The sequence below is a fragment of the Vombatus ursinus genome, unplaced genomic scaffold (assembly GCF_900497805.2).
Source record: "Vombatus ursinus unplaced genomic scaffold, bare-nosed wombat genome assembly UNPS02013950.1, whole genome shotgun sequence".
NCBI lineage: Eukaryota > Metazoa > Chordata > Mammalia > Diprotodontia > Vombatidae > Vombatus > Vombatus ursinus.
Window position 1 is genome coordinate 143,853 of NW_020953728.1, and position 20,571 is coordinate 164,423.

A 20,571-nucleotide genomic window follows, 5' to 3' on the forward strand; every position below is an offset into this window, starting at 1 on the left:
CACACACACACACACACACACACACACACACACACACACACACACACTCTCTCTCGAATCCAGTAACACTGACCTCCTTGTTCCATGAATAAGAACAACCTAGGGGTAGCTAGGTGATGCAGTGGATAGAGTACCGGCCCTGGAGTCAGGAGGACCTGAGTTCAAAACCAGCCTCAGACACATAACACTCACCAGCTGTGTTACTCTGGGTAAGTCACTTCACCCCAACTAACTCACCAAAAAAAAAAAAACCAAAAACCAAAAAAAAAAACCCATTTCTTAGCTCTGGGCATTTTCTCTTGCTTTCCCTTATGCCTTGAATGTTCTCTCTCCTCATTTTCCCTTTCCGGCTTTCTTGGCTTCCTTTAAGTCCCAACTAAAAGCCCATCTTCTATAGGAAGGTTTTTCCAGCTCTTTTGATTCTAATGTCTTCCTTCATTTAATTATTTCCTACTTATCCTTTATATAGCAAATCCTCAAAGAAATGGGAATACCAAATTATCATACTTGTCTTCTGAGAAGTCTGCATGGGGGCCAAGAGACAATAGTTAGAAGTGAACATGGAACAACTGGATGGTTTAAGATTTGAAAAGGAGTACAACAAAGCTGTATATTGTCACCTTATTTATTTATATCCAGAGTACATCATGTGAAATGCCAGGCTGGACAAATCAAAAGCGAGAATTGAGTTTGCCTTGAGAAATATCAACAATCTCAGATATACAGATGATACCACTCTGATGACAGAAAGTGGAGAAAAATTAAAGAGCCTTTTGATGAGGGTAGAAGAGGAGGTCATATAAGCAGGCTTGAAGCTTAACATAAAAACCAACAAACAAAACAAACAAACAAAAAAAAACTAAGATCTTGGCAACTGGTCCCATAACTTCAAGGCAAATAGAAGAAGAAATGGAAGCAGTGTCAGAGTTCATATTCATAGACTTAAAGATCATCACAAATGGCAACTGCAGCCATAGAATTAAAAGACCCTTGCTTCTAGGAAAGCTATGGCAAATCTGGACAGCATACTAAAAAGCAGAGACATGACCTTGCTAACAAAGGTCTATATAGTCAAACTATAGTTTTTCCAGTAGCAATGTATGGCTGTGAGAGCTGGACTATAACTCTAAGGAAAGCTGAGTGCCACAGAATCAATGCTTTCGAACTGTGATGCTGGAGAAGACTATTGAGAGTCTACTGGACAGCAAGGAGATAAATAAGTCAATACTTAAAGAATTAATTCAGGCTATTCACTGGAAGGTCAAATACTCAAGCTGAAGATTAAATATTCTGGCCACCTAATGAGAAGACAGGACTCACTGGAAAAGACCCTGATGTAGGTAAAGATTGAAGGCAAAAAGAAGGGAATGGTAGAGGATGAGATGGATAGTGTCATGGAAGCAACAAACATGAGCTTGGACATATTTCAGGAGATAGTGGAGGATGGAATAGCATTGAGTTTCTGGGTCCATGGAGTCACAAAGAGATGGACAGGACTGAACCAATGAACAACAACAAAAGAAAAATAGTTTGTTGTACATATTTTGTTTGTTGTCTCCCCCAGACTGTCTTCTGCCTTTTAAGTCCTAGCCCAGAGTACTTTTGTACCCTGAATTTTCAATTCACATACAAAAATAATAATAATAATACAAATGGAAAAGTTAAGTCCACCAGAGAATCAAACAGAGATATGAGATTGACAGAGGGAGGAAACACTTCTAGATGAAGAAAAAGACTTTAGGAAAGGCCTCCTAGCAAGGTTACATTTGTAACAGGAGGGCCAAGAAGGAACGGAGACATTTCAACAATGGATAAATGCACTGAGACTACAGAGGGCATAGGAAGAGATAAAGGAGTGTCAATAATGGTGGAGAAAAAGCACTCAAATGGGAGTTTCAACTGGACCCTCACTGTGACAAGTCAATCGTTTCATATCTCCCTAATTAACTCACTATCCCACTCACCACCATAGCATTTTAAAATCTTTTCATTCCTCCTCAAACTTCTGACAGCTCCCTCTCCCCCTACTCTCTCAACTCAGAAGTCTGCCCCATATTCCAGTGAAAAAATTAAGCCCATTCACTGAGTTTCCTCTTCTCCCATCACCCAGATGCCTTCTACTATCTCCTCCTTCAACTGTGTCTCACATGAAGATGTTGTTCTCCATGCCAAGTGATCCCATTCCATCTCGTTTTCTTCAGGATGTCCCTTTCATCATCCCTACTCTGTGACTTATCTACAATCTCTTCCTGTCTACCGGCTGCTTCTTTACTACCTACAAGAATGTTAATGCCTCCCCCATCCTCATAAACCCCTCACTTGATCCATCCATATCTGCTAGCTATTGTCCTATATCTCTCCTCCCTTTTGTGGTTAAAGAAGCCTGTCTACAATTGCTTTCTCCATTTCCTTTCCTCTTTCTCTCTTCTTAATTCTCTACAATTTGGCTTCCAACTTTATTATTCAATTGAAATTGCTCCAAAATCCAAAGTTGCCAGTGATCTCTTAATTACCAAATCTATTGGCCTTTTCTCAGTCCTCATCTTTCTTGATTGTTCTTTGGCCTTTGACACAATCACTCTCTTCTCCTTGGTACTCTTTCCTCTCTCATCTTCCATGACACAACTCTATCCTGATTCTCCTACCAGTCTGACTACTTAGGTCTCTTTGCTAGATCTTCATCCAACTCATGCTCATTAACTACGGGTGTCCCCCAAAGCTCTGTCCTGGACCTCTTTGCTTCTTCCTCTATACTATTTTACTTGGTAATTTCACCAGTTTCTGTGGATTCAATAAATATCTCTATCTTGATGATTCTTAGATTTACTTATACAGGCCTAACTTCTCTCCTAACCTTCAGTCTTGAATCTTCAACTGCCTTTTGGACATCTTGAACTAGATGTCTCATAGACATAAACACAATATGTCTAAAAAAGTAATTTTCTTTCCCCCTATTTTCCCTCTTACTATTGAGGGCATTTCTATCCTCCGTTACCCAGATTCACAACCTACGTGTCATCTTACTCACTCTCTTTCACCCCACATATACAATCAATCGCCAAGTCCTGTTGATTTTACCTTTTCTTCTGACACTGCCATCATCCTGGAGCAGTCTCTCATCATCTACCATTTGCATTACTGCAATAGCCTGCTGGTTGATCTCAGTGCCTCAAGTGTCCCTCCTACTCCAATGACCCTAGTCTCCTTCCTATTCCCACAAATGGTACTCCCATCTCCCGACTCTGGAAACTTTCACTGGATGTTCTACATACTTGGAATTTTCTCCTTCTTTATCTCTGCTTCCTGACTTCAAGTGTCAGATAAAATTCTACCTTCTAAAAGAAGTCTTTCTCAAACCCTTTAAAAAAGGTACCTTTCTTCTATTGATCATCTCTAATTTTTACAGTATATATCTTCTTTATACATAATTATTTTCATGTTGGATCCCCCACTAAAACTGTGAGCTTCTTGAGATCAGGCCTTTCTTTGGGGCCCCAGTATTTAGCACAATGCCTGGCAAAGGGTAAGTTCTTAAATTCCTGCTCACTGACTGAGTCAGAAGATGCCAGTTCTAATAATGACTCTTTCACTGATTTGACAGTGCTAGACTCTAGGCAAATCATTTTACTCATCTGTGCGCCTCAGTTTTCCCACCTATAAAATAAAGAGATTCCCATGTATGAAATAAAGATAAGACCTCCCTTCCAGCAATATGATCCATGATCTAGTAGACAAGTTTGGCTAGAATGAAGACAATATGAAGGGGAATGCCATGAATCATGGAGATAGTTGAAGGCCAATAGTTTGTATTTTATTTGACAGACAGTTAGGAGTCTTGAATGGGGCGCCAGGAGCCATGGTCAGATCTATGCATTATGCAGGTTACTGTGAATTAGATGAGAAGAATGTATGGAAGAAAAATGAGACCAGAGGAAGAGAATTTATTTAGGAATCTGTTAGGAATCCAGGCAAGAGGTATTGAGGTTTAGAATAAATGTGGTGACTTCATAAGAAGAAATAAAGGAAAAATATGAGATATTGCAGAGTTTAAACTAGCCCGATACAGCAACTGGCAATACAGGAGATGAAGGAAAAGGATGAGACAAAGATGAGTCTGCAGTTTTAAGCCTATGTTACTGGGAAGATGACAATGCCCATAAACAGAAATTGGGGATTTATAAGAAACAGCAGATTTTAGTAGGAAAGATGAGTTTTGTTTTATACATGCTGAGTTGAAGGTGACAAAGGGACATATCGGTGAAGATAGTAAGAAGGCCACAGGAGTCCAAAAAAAGTCCAGAGTGTCATGATAATATATCAGGCTTAGTCTAAGTATAGTTCACATCGGTGCTTCCTCAAATGGAACTTTGGTGACAAACTAACCAATCAGGGGAGCAGACTGTAGAGGTAGAGGAATTGCCAGCATGAAGGCAGACATGGGGGCAAGAATCAGGAGGAAAGTGGGGAGTCATAAGCTGAACTAAATTTGGAGTGAGTATAGCTGGCAAGGGTGCTTCCTCAAATGAAGGTTCAGGAACAAACTTACCATTCAGAGGAAGAGACTATAGAGGGGGAGGCTTTTGCAAGCCTGAAGATGGCTGTGGTAGCAAGGTCCAAAAAGGAGATTGGGGAATCATGGGTTGAACAACGTTTAGAAAATAACCTTAGCTTTCTCATTTAAATTTATTTCTACAAATCACAAATAAGTATTATAAAACATCTGTTAATGTTCATTTTTTTCTTAAATGATATTTTCATTTCCTTGTCAGAGCTAAATGATAACTGTATTTCACTAAGGAAATTCTTACTGAAAATACATTTAAATGGTCTTCAATTAGTAGAAGAAAGTCATATTGGGGTTCATAATTTTTAGATATTACAGTAAAATCTTGGATCTCTGTACTACTTTGAAAATAGGGTGTTTTGATTAATGCAGGGTTATATACTAATGGAAATGCTAATAAGAATTGCTACAAGTGAAGTAAGCAGAACCAGGAAAACAAGATACACAAAGTCTGCAACAACGTACACGGAAAGAACAATAATAACATGGTACAACTACATTAACCAATAATGGCCCAAAAGAAGAGATAACTCACCTTCTTTGCAGAGATGGGGGACTATGGGTCTGGAATGCTACATTTATTGTCATACTCAGTTGACCTGTTAACTAGTTTTGCTGAACTGCTTTTCCCCTCTAATCTTTGTTATAGGGGAATGGCTCTTGGGATGGAAGGTCAGGGAACATATGTTGGGAAATTGAAGTGATGCAAACTAAAATATATCGATTAGAATTTTTAGAAGAAAAATAAAAGGAGAGGAAGGGGAGAAGAGAATGGGGGTGATAGAAGGGAGGGCAGAGTGGGTGAGGGGCTAGTCAGAAGCAAAATACTTTTGAGGAAGGACAGGGTGAAAGGAGAGAGAGAATAGAATAAACGGATTGGGTTAGGATGGAGGGAAATACTGTTAGCAATAGTAACTATGAAAAAATTCTGAAGCAAGTTTCTCTGATAAAGGCCTCATTTCTCAAACATATAGAGAACTGAGTCAAATTTATAAAAATAAGAGCCATTCCCCAAATGATAAATGATCAAAAGATAATGATCAGTTTTCAGATGAAGCAATCAAAGCTATCTATAGCCATATGAAAAAATACTCTAACTCATTATTAATTGGAGAAATGCAAATTAAAACAACTGCGAGGTACTACCTCATACCTATTAGATTGGCTAACAGGACAGAAAAGGTAAATGATAAAAGGTGGAGAGTATGTGGGAAAAATAGAGGACCATTTGTAGAGCAATTTGGAACTATGCCCAAAGGGCTATAAAACCATGTGTACCATTTGACCCAGCAATACCACTACTAGGTCTGTACCCCAAAAGAGATAAAAAACCAAAAAAGAAAAGGACTTATATGTACAAAAATATTTGTAGCAGCTCTTTTCTTGGGGCAAAGAATTAGAAATTGAGGGGATACCCATCAATTGAGGAATGGCTGAACAAGTTGTGGTATGCGATTAGAATGGAATACATCCTAATTCCAGTACTACAAGAAATATTCCAGTACTACAAGAAATAATGAGCAGGATGCTCTCAGAAAAACCTGGAAAGACTTGTTATGGGCTGATGCAAAGTGATGCAAAGTACTGTGTACAAAGTAACAGCATTATTGTAAGATGATCAAGCTATGAATGACTTAGCTATTCTCAGCAATACAATGATCCAAGATAACTCTGAATGATGAAAAATGCTATTCATCCACAGACAAGGAATTGATACTGTCTGAATACAGACTGAAGCACACTTTTTTTACTTACTTTATTTTTCTTGAGTTTTTTTGTCTATATTTTCATTCACAACATGACTATTATGGATATGTTTTGCATGACTACAGATGTATAACCTATATCAAATTGCTTGCCTTCTCAATGAGGTTGGTGGGGAGGATGGAAAGGAGAGAATTTGGAACTCAAAGTTTTAAAAACAAATGTTAAAAGTTTTTACATGTAACTGGGGAAAAATAAAATACTAAATAAAATGCAAAAAAAAGAAGAAAAAGAAAATAAAAAGGAATAGTAGTAACAACTAAAACGTACTTTTAATGTTTGCAAAGTACTTTAATACAAAGTCACATTTGGGTCTTATAACAAATCTGAGAAATAAAACAAGCAAGATTGTTCCCATTTTATATTTGAGAAAACGGAGGCTCAGAGGTTAAGTGACAGTGTCAAAAGGAGGATTCAAGTCTTTCTAACTCTATCTGAGTGCATGACTCTATTCATTAAACTATATTACTTCAATACAAAAAAGAATGAAAAATACTATCATTCCAAAGTAAATTTAGGATGTTGCAACAAAATCTAAATTATTTGGACTATTGAGAAAATGGGGTTTAACCATCTACACTTAGAACTATGAAAGGATAACACTGGACATTCACATGAGAGGTATTATCCTAGACTTTTACACAAATGAGATATTTCAGTATGAAAAATAAACTTTTCAAACTATAAGATCAACTCTCCATATACAACCCTCTCTAAGGAAGTTATTTTTCTTTTCTCAATTGAAATGAAGGCTAAAGACAATATTTTCAAAATAATTATGCAACTAAAAGGATCAAGAGAAGAGGACTAGCCATAAAAGAAGACAGAGAAGGAATACTTAGAAATATAGGAAGAGAAACAGAAGAGTGCTGGTAGTGCCATAGACACACAGAGATAGAAGACTATTTATGAGGTGAAGTAGTGGTCAACAGTGTCAAATCCTGCATAGAAGTCAAGCTATCACTTAAAAGTCTATATGCTAAACATTATAATTACTACAAGTTATACTAAGTTGTAATTATAATCAGCTGCATAATGACCAGAAATTTGATGTCCTAAGATTTAGAGCTGGAAGGCATGTTAGAGCTCACCTAGTCTAGCTACCTCATTTTATAGCTAAGGAAATCAAGGCCATAAAAGTGACATTACTTGCTCAAAATCCCAAGCCACTGTTACTCCTTTGCACTGTATCATGCTGCCTCTTAAGAAAGACTTTAGACAACCAGAAGAGAAGTAATTCAAGATAAGAGTTAAGAACTAACTTTCCAAAGGGAGGCAGCATGGTACAGTAGAACTTTGTTTGTAGCCAGAAGACTTAGGTTGCCATACTACTATCTGGATGATCTTGAATAAGTCCTTTTACTTTTCTGATTTAGGTTTCCTCATCTGTAAAAAGAGGTGGGACTGAATGATATCTAAGTACCTTTCAATTCTTCCTCTATATGATCCTATCATCTATGTAAGCATGTACAAAGAACATCTTCAGAGGAAGGGGTGAGTGAGAATGTGTGAGAGAGTTATATTGCTTGAATCAAAGTTAAGTTTTTCAAAGCTAAGAATTTTTGATTGGGCAAAGGAAAGAAGTTTTTTGCTCCCACTGCAGAAAACCATAATAGGTCAAATGATTAAAGAATGTTCAATGGAGCAGCAAGGCTGTCAATCTGGAGGGGTATTTCCAGATTATGAGAATACTCAGATTTGTTAATTAGAGATTTTTGACTACATTTGACATAATCTCTATTGGAGTTAAATGACAACATGATCTAAGAGAAGTTTGGCAAGAATACTAGGGCATATGTTGGACTGACCAATAACATTTTTATAACTATTATTTTTTTAAATCTATTATTGTGTATGCTGTGCCCCAACCTTCATAAATTTTCCCATGGGAGTAACTACCATATTCAATACATAAGAGATTTGTATACTTGCCTTTATATGCTTGCCAAAAGCCAGTATATATAAGATAGAAGGAAATATAATCAAGAAAGAAAAGGTGGTGGCAGCAAAAAACAAAAAAGTAACAAACAACAAACACAATAGTAAAAGTCACTGATGAGCCAAGTCTTAGGGAGAGAGGGCAAAAAAAAACAGGCTACGGTAGTACTTCATGAGTTTTGCTATGAAGGTAGTCACACATAAAATGGGCAGAAGAGCACAAAGCTTTTGCATGTAGCAAGTAGGTCCTTAAAAAACATTATTGATGATGATTAAACACTAATCAAATGACCATTAGAAGGAGTGGGCTGAGGAGAAAACAGGGGTTTTTCAGCTGAAAACTCTTTGAGCCAAAACAACTTAAAGGATTCTTCTGCAAAGACTATAGAAGAAAGTTAAATCTTGGAATTTCATATGGAGTATACCACCAGAGGTTTATTGTTCTGAAGGAGATGGGGTAAGACTATAATAACACACAGAGCTTTCACACATGGTAAATACTCTAAAATTATTATTAAATGAATGAGTGACTAAATAAAAATCTATACATAAACTAAAGTTAAAATGCAAGCGATCAGCTGAGTGGAAAGAAGACTTTGATTTAGGCCCAAGTTTTATATTTCTTTCTCTCCCCACTTCTCCTTAGTAACTTCTTATTCTATTTTATAATATTCTATTATATTTCCAATACCTTTCATATAGTAGGCATTCAACTATGTTAAACTGAACTGTTCCAGCAACCAGTGCCTAGAGTTTTAATCATTGGCGGTATCTAATACCACCATCTAGTGGTGGCTATGTCAAACTATAAACACAAGGTTCCTGCGGTGCTAGAGGGGTGGTGGTGGCTATGTCAAACTATAAACACAAGGTTCCTGCGGTGCTAGAGGGGTGGCTTGCCAGGCAGATTCACAACACGATATATTAATAGTAAACATTAAAGACACTTTGAAAATTAGGTTATTATGCTGTTGACATATCAAAGGCTTTGACTTTACTATGTTGAAATTCCCTGTGATGAACATCACAACATATTTATAAGTAGGAGTTTTAGATTTGACCATGGTCACAGAACTACTAAGTGTCAAAACCAGGATTTAAACGCCAGCCCTCTATCTTCATGTCCAGCAAACTATGCACTGTACCACACTGACTCTCATTTTAAAAATCATTAAATAATTAACAGGAATTATAACCAGTATGACTACCATAATTAAAAAAAACAAGACTATAAGGAAACTTAAAAATTTGTAATTTAACTAGAAATAACTCACAGTTGATTTGTCTTTGTCTCAATAAGTTTCTGAATGGAGAAATCATTAGAAAGTGAGAAAATCTTGGTGCCACATCCTCCCCAGATTATATTTTTTTCTGATGAATACATGGATTCATTTAAACACATTAGTGGAGTGTTGACATTTCCTATATTTAATGTCTTCAAAGGAGTTGCTCCTTCAAACTTTAATAAAAAAGGGAAGAAAAAAGACATTCTCAGAAAATATAATGCATACATAATTTAAATCCAAAAAAATAGTTGCAGGTGTCTAAGAATGAAATCAATAGGCAAAGTAATTGAAGCCAGTACTGTTGTTGTTTGTCCTTCATTCTTAAAGAGGACCATGACATCAGGAAGGCAATGCCATGACTTGCAAGTAAATTGGATTTAAATGAGGGAGGGCTGTGCAAAGTCAACAGACTCACTTTCTCCTCTGGTGCCATCTGGATCCAGTGGCAAGATATAGATCAGGGCGACTGGAGATGGCCCTGGAAGCCAATACTAATAATTCAGAGAACAGAAAAAAAAAAACCCCAAAAACTAAAACATTGATGTCAAACTAAATTATTACGTAGTTTTTTAACAGGCTCCTAACATAGCATATTTATTTAGTGGCTTATATTACGTGGATAACATCTTAAACCTTAGTACATGTATTTTCATATTAACATGTATTTTCAAATGCTATGAGTTAGTTAGCTAGAAGTCTAGTTATCACAGGTAAATGTAGGAATTTCAATTTTTAGATGTCGCTATCTTTTTTATGATAAAATTTAATGCCTAATTTCATCATTTACCTTCAAATATGGGAAAGTGCTCACATCACTATATGTAAAAGTATAATTTGGACATTCATATTTCATTGGCATAATTATTGAGTACCAATTCTATCCAAAGCACTATAATAGATCATATGAGAGATTTAACAGAAGTTCAGTTCAATTCTATTTGACCAAATTCAAGAATTTTCTTGGATAAACACAGGCATTGGTTTCAATACTTCTTCACTTAATCTCTGCCTGCCTCACTTTCCTCAAACATAAAATGGGGATAATAACAGTAATTCCCTCCAAGGGTTCTTATGAGAATAAAATGAGATAATATTTTAAAAGAGCTTAGCACAGTGCCTGGCACCTGGTGGATGTTTAAGAAATGCATTTTTCCTTCCATTCTTCAATTGATTAAAGATCCAGCAGAATGCAAACTTCTTGAGAGCAACTGTCTCACAATTGTATTCATATTAACAGCCACTAGCACGGGGTCTTGCATATAAATGCTTTACAAAACGCTTAATGATAGATAGTTGGCTCATATGATATTGGCACCTCCGCCAATGATAGAGCTCATTTAGACCTTTTGATTCTGTGTAATTCTTTTAAAAATGTTTTGGTAATCCCTTTTGTCTTTATGTTATGGTCATTTCTCACCCTTCCTTCTCTCTAGATTGAACAAGAAATCCTTCTCCCTCCTTCCTGACAAAGAAAAACAATAAAAGCAAACATCTGATGCAGTGACTGCATCTAACAATGTGTACATATGTATATATTTAATATTCTTTCTTCCTGCCCTTTTCCTGTCATAAGGAGAACCTTTACTTTAACCTGTCATTTATGACTTAAACATTGTTCATTCCTCTGGCTTAAGACAGCAAAAGAGTTGGAATGTAAATACCTCTTAGAGAGGTAAGCTATTAATCATTAATCATCAATAATTATCACCAATAGTTGATATAGCTTCATGTTAATTGGTAGAGTACACAAGCATATGCCTAGGTAGAGCATCAAAAAAAGGAAAAAGGGACCATAAGGTAAGATAGCAGGATCCCAAAGACAAACCTTTATAAATCACAATTCTACCAAGTCCATCTGCTTACAGTGCATCTAGAGTAGAGCAGCCACCTATTTTCTTTGGTATATGAAAACCAATTATAATATGTTAAAACAGTATAGAATGTCTTGTTTCCCTGAAAATTGTGCATATAATAGAAGTAGACAATTGTAAACTTTTTTCCTACTATGTTCAAACCTGTCAAGATACCTTTGCTTAGAAAAAGAATGTTTCATGTAAACTGCTTTTAGTGTTCTTTTCACTTACATTCTTTTAACAGTACATATTGTATTGTTCTTTTGGTTCATTTTATTTTGTTTGGTATCATTTAATAAAAATCTTTCCACATTTCTTTAAATTTTTCATATTCTTCATTTCTTATTACATAAAATACCATATTTCATTTACATACTTTTTTTTTTAAATTATTCGCCAATTCTTTGCTACTAAGAAAAGTAGTGCTTTGAATATTTTGGTTTGGATCTTTCTGTCTTTGACTCCCTTTGGAGAACACATCCAGAGGGTATTAGTTAAAAAGAATGGGCAGTTTAATCACTTTTCTTTTTCAAAGGCAGACAAGAAAACCAGTCTAACTGAAGCAACAAGACACCCAGAGAAAGACAGAGGAAGCCACACGAGTCAAGTGGGTCAAACCAGCACTGGATCATTATTTCCCCCCAAACCCTGGTAGAAGCAGCTTAGGAACCCAAATTCAAGAGATTTTACTACTTTCAGAGTAGAGGAGAAGTGGCTTCACAATTGCCTTTCTCATCCCCGTAGCCTCTACCTACTCAACAGTCATTCATAGCTACTGAAGACAAGCATAAGAAAGTTTTGCTCCAAAAGTTCTTGGCACTATTAGATGGATCAATGTCCAAAACTGATATGATTTCATGAATCAAAATGAGAGTAAAGATGTTTGTCATCTAGTTTTATCACCTCTCTACTTTCCAACCAACAACAAAGTATCTCTCATCTATATATGATAATTATAGATGATTTCTTAATAGCTGAAACAACAGAGATAACCGTTCACTATCAATATGAAGTAAGGCATAAAACAGGTAGATATTCACCTCTGTCATGTAGGATACACCTGCACAGAGTTAATGGTATCAAAAAGTTTAAAAAAAAGAATAGCTAGATTTTGCTCCTGCACAGAGCCAGTTATTACTCAATTAGTATAGAGATAAAGATGAAGTCTATGATTGCACTGGTAGAGAGAATTCCCAGATAAGGACACTTCTTCTACTAAGGCTAGCTGGCACCTTTTTGGCAATTTACAGGTTTATCTATGAGCAAATAAGTATTCCTTGACTGCTTCCTATACGCTGAGTTTTACGCGTAATACAAAAGTATAAGATCATAGGATCAAACAGAGTGAGATGAGAGAAAACTGAGAAGTTATCTAGTTGAATTCTTTTCATTTTAAAGCTGAGAAAACTGAAGTTTAGAGAGGTGAAATAACTTGCCTAACGTGCCATAGCTGAAAAGTGGCAGAGCCAGGATGGAACCCAGGCTTTAACTCCAAGCCTAGCACTACTTCATCACTCTGGTCCTTGACTTCAAAAAATTTGCAGAGACAAGACATTATTTTCATAGAAAATTCATTTAACATTTACCTTAACGTTTCTGTCTTCAAAAATGGCTAGTCTGCCATTTGCAGTTCCCACCAAAAGAAAATTCTTTTGTTTGCTGAAAAGGAAAAAAAAAAAGGAGAAAGGCCATTACTAAGGAAAAATTAATTCAATACCAAAGCTTCAAGTGAAGCCCATACTTTGAAAATTGCTCAAACCTTAGTGATGCAAGTTTCTGACATATCAATTTAAAATAAGATTGGGTACTCTACAATATGATATAAGGGGCAGAGGGATGAGATTCCTACTCCCCTTCAATCCCTGTCCCAGGCAAAAAAAATATAATAATTCCCCACCTTAACTTTAACCTGTCACTTATGACTTCAACATTGTTCATTCCTCTGGCTTAAGACAGCAAAAGAGCTAGAATGTAAATACCTCTTAGAGAAGTAAGCTATTATCACAATAGTTGATATAGCTTCATGTTAATTGGTAGAGTATGCAAGCATATGCCTAGGTAGAGTATCAAAAAAAGGAAAAAGGGACTGTAAGGTAAGATAGCACGATCCCAAAGACAAACCTTCATAATTCACAATTCTACCAAGTCCATCTGCTTATAGTGCATCTAGAAAAGTAGAGCAGCCACCTATTTTCTTTGGTATATGACAACCAATTATGATATGTTAAAACAGTATAGAATATGTCTTGTTTCCCTGAAAATTGTGCATATAATAGACAACTGCAAACTTTTTTCCTACTATGTTCAAACCTGTCAAGGTACCTTTGCTTAGAAAAAGAATTGCAGTATAAACAAGTAACAGAGTCGGTCATTCTTTGAAGCATGTGGCTCTTTTTATCATCTTCTGTCTTGACTGCCAATAGGGTACCAGACTGTGTTCCTGCCACAATCCAGCTTTCCTTTTCAACCAGAAGATACACAAGGGCAAGGCACAATATTCTACTCTCTGTCATATCCTGCCAATGGAATGCAATTAAATTTTTAAAATAGAGTTTTCGGTGCCAGTTCAAATAAGGAAAACTTGAAAACCTGACAATTTTGTCCCTATTTGAAAATTAAATAACTATAAAATACATTCAGTATCTTACAAAACAAACACCAATAAAACAGGTTCGGAGTATGATTTAATGAAAGTTTTATTACTAGAGCTATGCAAGCTTAATCTTAAAAGAAAAGTCAGGTACAACAATCGTTACAGTAGAAAGACCAGAGTAACATATTTTCTTCTCTCCTAGTTATAGATTTTATTATCTCATTAACTATTTATCTATTTACTACTATTACTACTACTATATTAACAATTATCTAATTAACTTATTACCTTTACTAATACACACGAATATCATGTACACACATTGCTTTTCAAACCACAGATGTAACATACCATAATCCAGCAAAATAATTTTTAGTTATAAAAATTATTTCACAAAAGTCAAAAGTAGCTCTCCTGTATTTATCTATTTCTTTCTTTCTTTCTTTCTTTTTTTTTTTTTTGCTTTTTGGTGAGGCAATAGGAATTAAGTGACTTGCCCAGGGTCACACAGCTAGTAAGTGTTGTGTCTGAAGCCAGATTTGAATTCAGGTTCTCCTGACTTCAGGGCTGGTGCTCTATCCACTGCACCACCTAGCTGCCCCTTATTTATATACTTCTTGCCAAGCAATTTATCAAGCTAGTATATTAGTCACCAAATGTTTTCAAATTATTTGAAAAGAAAATAATATTTTAAAAAATATAACTTTGAAAACTTTTAGTATATTGGTAACAAGCAACTCTACCTTAGAGATATGTCTTTCAGTATTTATTTCAAGATAGGATAGCTGTCCTGTATCATTGTTGCCACTACCCAGCCAGATGACTGCATTCTTGCTGCTTTGGTTTGTAGCAACCATGCATTCTGCTACAAATATTTTGGGTATTAAAATATATCTCATTAGACATATTAATTCAGCTGAGTTCAAAATTTCATATACCTGCAGGGGAAAAAATTGAATAAAAAAGTAGGCTGAATTAATTTGAAAGATAAGAATAACCAAGTACAACCTTGATCAAGCAAAATCTAAATCTCATAAATTAATTTCTAATCTATTTTCTCAAGGCTTATGCAAAATGACATGATAACTTGAGGGGCAGGGACAGGGAACCAGAGAACACCAAACCAAAATTGAATTCTATGCTACATTATGCAGACCAGATTGTTCAGAAAGAATTCCACAGGAGAGATTAAAGACATACTTAGATTAATAATATTTTAAAGTGATGAGTGAAGTGATAGAAGTTTTAAAAATTCAATTTTCTATCACATGAAGGTAATTTAAACTTAGGTACATTGGTCCAAATGAACCAAATACCAAAAAAAATCATCAATAGATTCTAGTTAATATTTTGGACCCACACAATCTCAGGTACCTTATTTTAATATAAGACATAGGAGAATATTAGAATAGAATAGAATCAATACAAATGACAAAGATGAAAAATAATTTAATACAGAAAGTCATTACAGTATGATAAAAGTTAGTCTGGCAAATTAATGTGGTTAATTAATAGCTGTCAAAAGCTAGTGTAAATGGCAAAAAGGAGCAATCAGTCAACAAGATCGTAAAATTGGATTCTTAAAAACAATAAATCAAAAGCACTTTCCTTTTTCAGGCTGGGAAAATGTCAAGTTTAATAAAATTTTTCCTATAATATAAAACCCAAAATTTCTTAATTGGTAGAACTTGATATTCTATTTCAAGTGGACATAATAATGGCTATTTGTATATAAATTTAAAAACAAAAACCTGGGCAGACGTTGGCCTTTCCTCAGGATTTTCTTTCAGACATTTCTTAATTAAGTTTTCTACTTTAGGCCATGGAGTACAACCATATTCTTTAACTGGATCTAAAACATTCAAAATAAATCTCATTATTATAGCAATAACACAAGTAAGAATCACTGTTTGAATCCAATTAATCAATGAATAAACATTTATTATTCATCTACAATGTGGCAGGCACTGTGTTAAGTGTTGGGGATACAAAAAGAAGCAAAAGATAGTGTCTGCCCTCAAGGAGCTTGCAATCTAATGGGGGAAACAACATGTAAACAAAGCAAGCTATATACAGGATAAATAGGAAATAATTCTTAATTACTATATTAGATTATGTCTTCAGAGTACCCAAACAGAAAAATGGAACACTCTCCTAATTTAAGTCAAATGTCATAACAATAAATTCCATAAGATTGTTACAATAAAAGACTTAGAAATTTTTATATTATACAAGGCTTCCAATTATTCAATTTGTTGAAAAGGAATTTGATCTATATTAATAACAAGCATTTGATTCAATAAACATTAAAAGACAATGAAGTACAAAGTTACTCTATTCTAGAACCTGAAGATACAAAGATAAAAAATGATAGTCCTTGTCTTATTTTTTATCAATACAAACTTTAAAAGCACCTATTATATGCCAGGCATTGTGCTAAATATTGGGGTACAAAGAAAAGAAAGAAATAGCTCCTGCCATGTATACATATAAGTACATACATACCAGGGTTTCATGCCCCACATCAATTAATGAAATCACAGAAAGGCACAGACACTTCATATGAATCAATAGAGGAGTAACTTTTTTTTTCTTTTGGTAATTGGGGTTAAACATTTTGCCCAGAGTCACACAGCCGGCGCTCTATCCACTGAGCCACCTAGCTACCCCTAGAGTAGTAACTGTTAAGAAATTTTCCTAAAATCCTACAATGTATAAGTAAGTCTTTTAGTCAACTCTAAACGATTAGAGAGCTTTAGCCATCTGATGAAACATAGCTGACACCCCAAAGAAAAAGTCTTATAAATGGTTAAGAGAATAAGACATGTCTCTGGGCCAGTGTATAAAAAAGTTGCCAGCAAGGCAACTTGGGAGGCCAATAGTTCAATGTTGGAAGAGTTCTAGCTTGGAGAGTATCAGTTGGAGAATTGGAGCCCAAACTGGAGGAAAAATGAAACTCATAAGAGGAAACTGCTTGAGGAGATTGGCAGGGGGAGTTGGAGTAGGGAGTAGACTACTGGACTTTTTCTCCTTCCCCCCACCTAACCTTTTCAAGGAAGATATCTGAGCAGTAGATAACAATGTATCTAGTCAGGGAATTACATAAAGATTATATGAAGTGAGGAAAAACTTTCAGTACCTGGAGTTGATCATTACCCCTTTGCCATATGTGTTCTCTCTCTATATATATTTCACTACTATGGTACTCTTAGTACCATAGTCTGAGCCTCCCCTTTCTATGGATACTGTGTGCACTCCAGACTTTCAAGGGATATGCTTTGTACCAACGGTTCTTAGTAAATGCCTTTGCTTAAAGTTAATTAAATCTATTGACAACGGGAAACACACAGACGGGGGCACATGAGTTATAGCAGTAAAAGTAGTCACCCAAAGGGTTGGCACTGGAACCCAAAAGTAGCAGTCATCTTCTGGTATATGCACTGAGTGTGCGTTTTGAGTGTGAGTTTTAGTTTAAAAGAGTAACTCAAAGGGTTTACATAAGGATAGATTTAAGATTTATACAGTAAATATAAGGTAATTTGGGGTGAGAGTAGGACACTAATATCTGAGAAGCATAGGAAAGTACTCAGCATAGTGCCTGGCACATAATAGTCACTTACTTAATATTTCTTGATTTCACTGATTGATTGAAAGACCATATTTATGAAATGGTGGTTATGTTAAAGAAACTAGGGATTCCACAATCCCTAGATGATGAAAGCTGGGTGTGGCGGCACATGCCTAAAATCCCTGCTACTTGGGGAGATTAAAATGTTCTGAGCTGCAGCAGGTCTAAAGCCAATTGAGTTTCTGCAGTACATTTGGAATTAATATGGTGATCCCTTGGGAGCAGAGGGCAGGCAGAGAACGGGAGGGAAAGAGGAAGAGGAAGGGAAGTGAGGACATAATTCATTGAAGGCATAAATTTTAAGGAATGGAGAATATTTCAAGTGAGGAATAGCAAGAAGGCCAGTTTTGTCTGTACTGAGGACTGAGTAAAATGAAATAATGTTTAATAAGCCTAGAAAGGGAGTCCCACCTCCACAATCTTCACTTCTGGTCTCCAGCCCTGAAAGCGCATATATGTACTACTTTCTTTCCTCTATGAGCTCTGGGCCTACAGCTAAAACATTGCTAAATATACCAAGAAGGTTAGAATTGGTAAATATGGAACATGTTATGGTGCATCCCTTGGAAAATGGTGAAAAAAACTGAAATTAACTGGCATGCCAATTACAGTTGCTCCTTCTGGGGCAAGACCAAAACGAAGAGATTTGGTTATAGGTACCTGGCATTGTGGGTCCTGTATGAAAACAGTAGCTGGTGGCAAATGGACCTACAATAACATCTCTGCAGTCACAATCAAATCTTCCATCAGAAGACTGAAGGAATTGAAAGACCAGTAAAATGTTCTCCTTATCAAATATCTGTAGCTCATAGTCCCAATAATAAATGGCTTAATTTATGGAATTAAAAAAAATGAGCCTAGAAAGATAGGATAGAGCCAAACTATGAAGAACTTTAAAAAACAGAAGACTTTATCCTAAAAGCAATAGAAGGGCAATGGAGTGACACGGCTAGAACTATGAAGACAATGAATAGAAAGGGGAGAGATTAGAGGAAAAGAAACCAATTAAAATACAAAATCATAATGGTCTAAACAAAAGATAATGAGGTCTAAAGTAGGGAGATGGAGTGAAGGGAAGGGGGACAGATAAGAGATAGTATAGAATAACAAAAAGATTGTGAGAGGACATGACTTCCAGGAGCCAAGATGGCAGAGTAAGTTATAAACCACTATAACTCTCCCACACTCACCTACAAACAACTATAAAATAGAGCCCCTAAAAAACCCTGGAAGAGCAGTACCGTCAAAAAACAGGGCGAAACAATCTCTTAGCCCAAGAAGGTAAGCATGCCAGCAAGCCAGCAACAAGCCCCACTTCAGCAAACCAGTGGAAAACCCTGAGCCCCAGTGTGGTGGAGCAGGCAAATTCCAACACCAGGAAGCCTCACATGCCTTAGCACACCTAAGGGAGCCAGTAGACTCCAGCTTCAAGAACCACCACATGCTTCAGTGTAGCTCTGGGCAAACAGGCATCCTTCAGCGGCCAGACTTCCATGTGCTTCAGCACAGTCCTAGGTAAACAGGTAGACACCAACCCTACATGTGCCTAGGCAAACAGGCAGCACCAGCCTGCCATGCTTCAGTGTAGACCCAGGCAAAAAGGCAGCCTCCAGAGGCTTGACCACTTCGTGTTTCAGTGTAGCTACAGAGAAACACAAGAATACCACACTGGGCCTCAGCATATGCCAGACACCACCACTAGTACTCCAGCTCAGCACCAGGTAAGCTGCTAAACCCCTATGGCCTCCAGTAGTACCAGCCAACTGCCACCCCATTCCCCCAGACACAAGGGTCCCCCATGGGCCTCAGGGCAACATCAGTACATCACCAGGTAAAAAGCCAGGGCCTACAGCCACTAGCATAAGAAGCTGGAGACAGTGTCCCTGCCACACTGAGAGCAGAGCTCAAATTTAAAAGAAAGGAAAAAGGCCAAAAAAGAAAAAAAAAACATGAGCTGAAAACAAGAAAAAAATAATCTGACCATATAAACTTATTGTGGTGACAGGGAACACCAAGACAAACTCAGAAGAGGACAAGAATGTCAAAACACCTATGGGCAAAAACCCAAAGAAAAACAGGAAGTGATCTCAAACCCAGGGAGATCTCATGGAAGAGCTAAAAAAGGAACTTAAAAATCATATAAGAGAGATAGGCAAAGGAAAAGAAATGAACAGTGATGCAAGAGAATTATGAAAAAAGAGTCAACAGTTTGGAAAATTCCTTAAAGTAGAATTCGCCAAATGGAAAAGAAGATACAAAAATCCACTGAAGAAAATAACTCCTTAAAGAGTACAACTGGCCAAACTGGAAAAAAAAATACAAAAGCTAATTGAGGAAAACAATACGTTAAAAGCTGGAATTGGGCAAGTGGAAACTAATGACTCTATGAGACATCAAGAATCAATTAAACAAATTCAAAAGAATGAAAAAATGGAAGAAAAGGTAAAATACCTCCCGGGAAAATCAACTGACCTAGAAAATAGATCCAGCAGAAACAATATCAGAATCACTGGACTACCTAAAAACCATAAACAAAAGGAAAACCTGGATAGCATCTTTCAAGAAATTATCAAGGAAAACATCCCTGATATCCTGAAACCAAAGGGCAAAACAGGCATTGAAAGAATCCATAGATCACCTCAGGAAAGAGATCCCAAAATAAAAACCCCAAGGAATATTGTAGTCAAATTTCAGGACTATCAAGTCAAGGAAAAAATACCACAAATGACCAGAAAGAAACAATTCAAATATTGGGGAGTCACAATCAGGATCACACAGGACCTGGCTGCAAAATTAAACATTAAAGGATTGGAGGTCACAGAACATGTTTTTCTGGATGGCAAAGGAGCAAGGACTGCAACCAAGAATCACTTACCCTGCCAAATTAAGTGTAATACATCAAGGGAAAAAAATGGTCATTCCACAAAATAGAAAGAATTCAAGTT

General features: G+C 36.3%; 1 protein-coding gene across 5 annotated transcripts in view; it reads right to left on the reverse strand.

The window, feature by feature from the left end:
• The window catches only part of LRRK2 (leucine rich repeat kinase 2), a 228,053-nt gene that overhangs the window by 15,214 nt on the left and 192,268 nt on the right, over positions 1-20,571 (reverse strand). For 4 of the 5 annotated variants that reach the window (XR_003568832.1, XM_027858947.1, XM_027858948.1 and 1 more), the window contains exons 43-47: positions 15,750-15,850; positions 14,742-14,936; positions 13,728-13,921; positions 12,992-13,064; positions 9,541-9,725 (exon numbers count right to left, since the gene is read on the reverse strand). Coding sequence is in view for 4 of the 5 variants with exons in the window: in XM_027858947.1 (XP_027714748.1) it covers positions 9,541-9,725; positions 12,992-13,064; positions 13,728-13,921; positions 14,742-14,936; positions 15,750-15,850 (748 nt within the window). In the remaining variant the exon portion in view is untranslated. The remainder of the gene's footprint in view (positions 1-9,540; positions 9,726-12,991; positions 13,065-13,727; positions 13,922-14,741; positions 14,937-15,749; positions 15,851-20,571) is intronic. The other variant, XM_027858949.1, reaches the window with a different exon arrangement.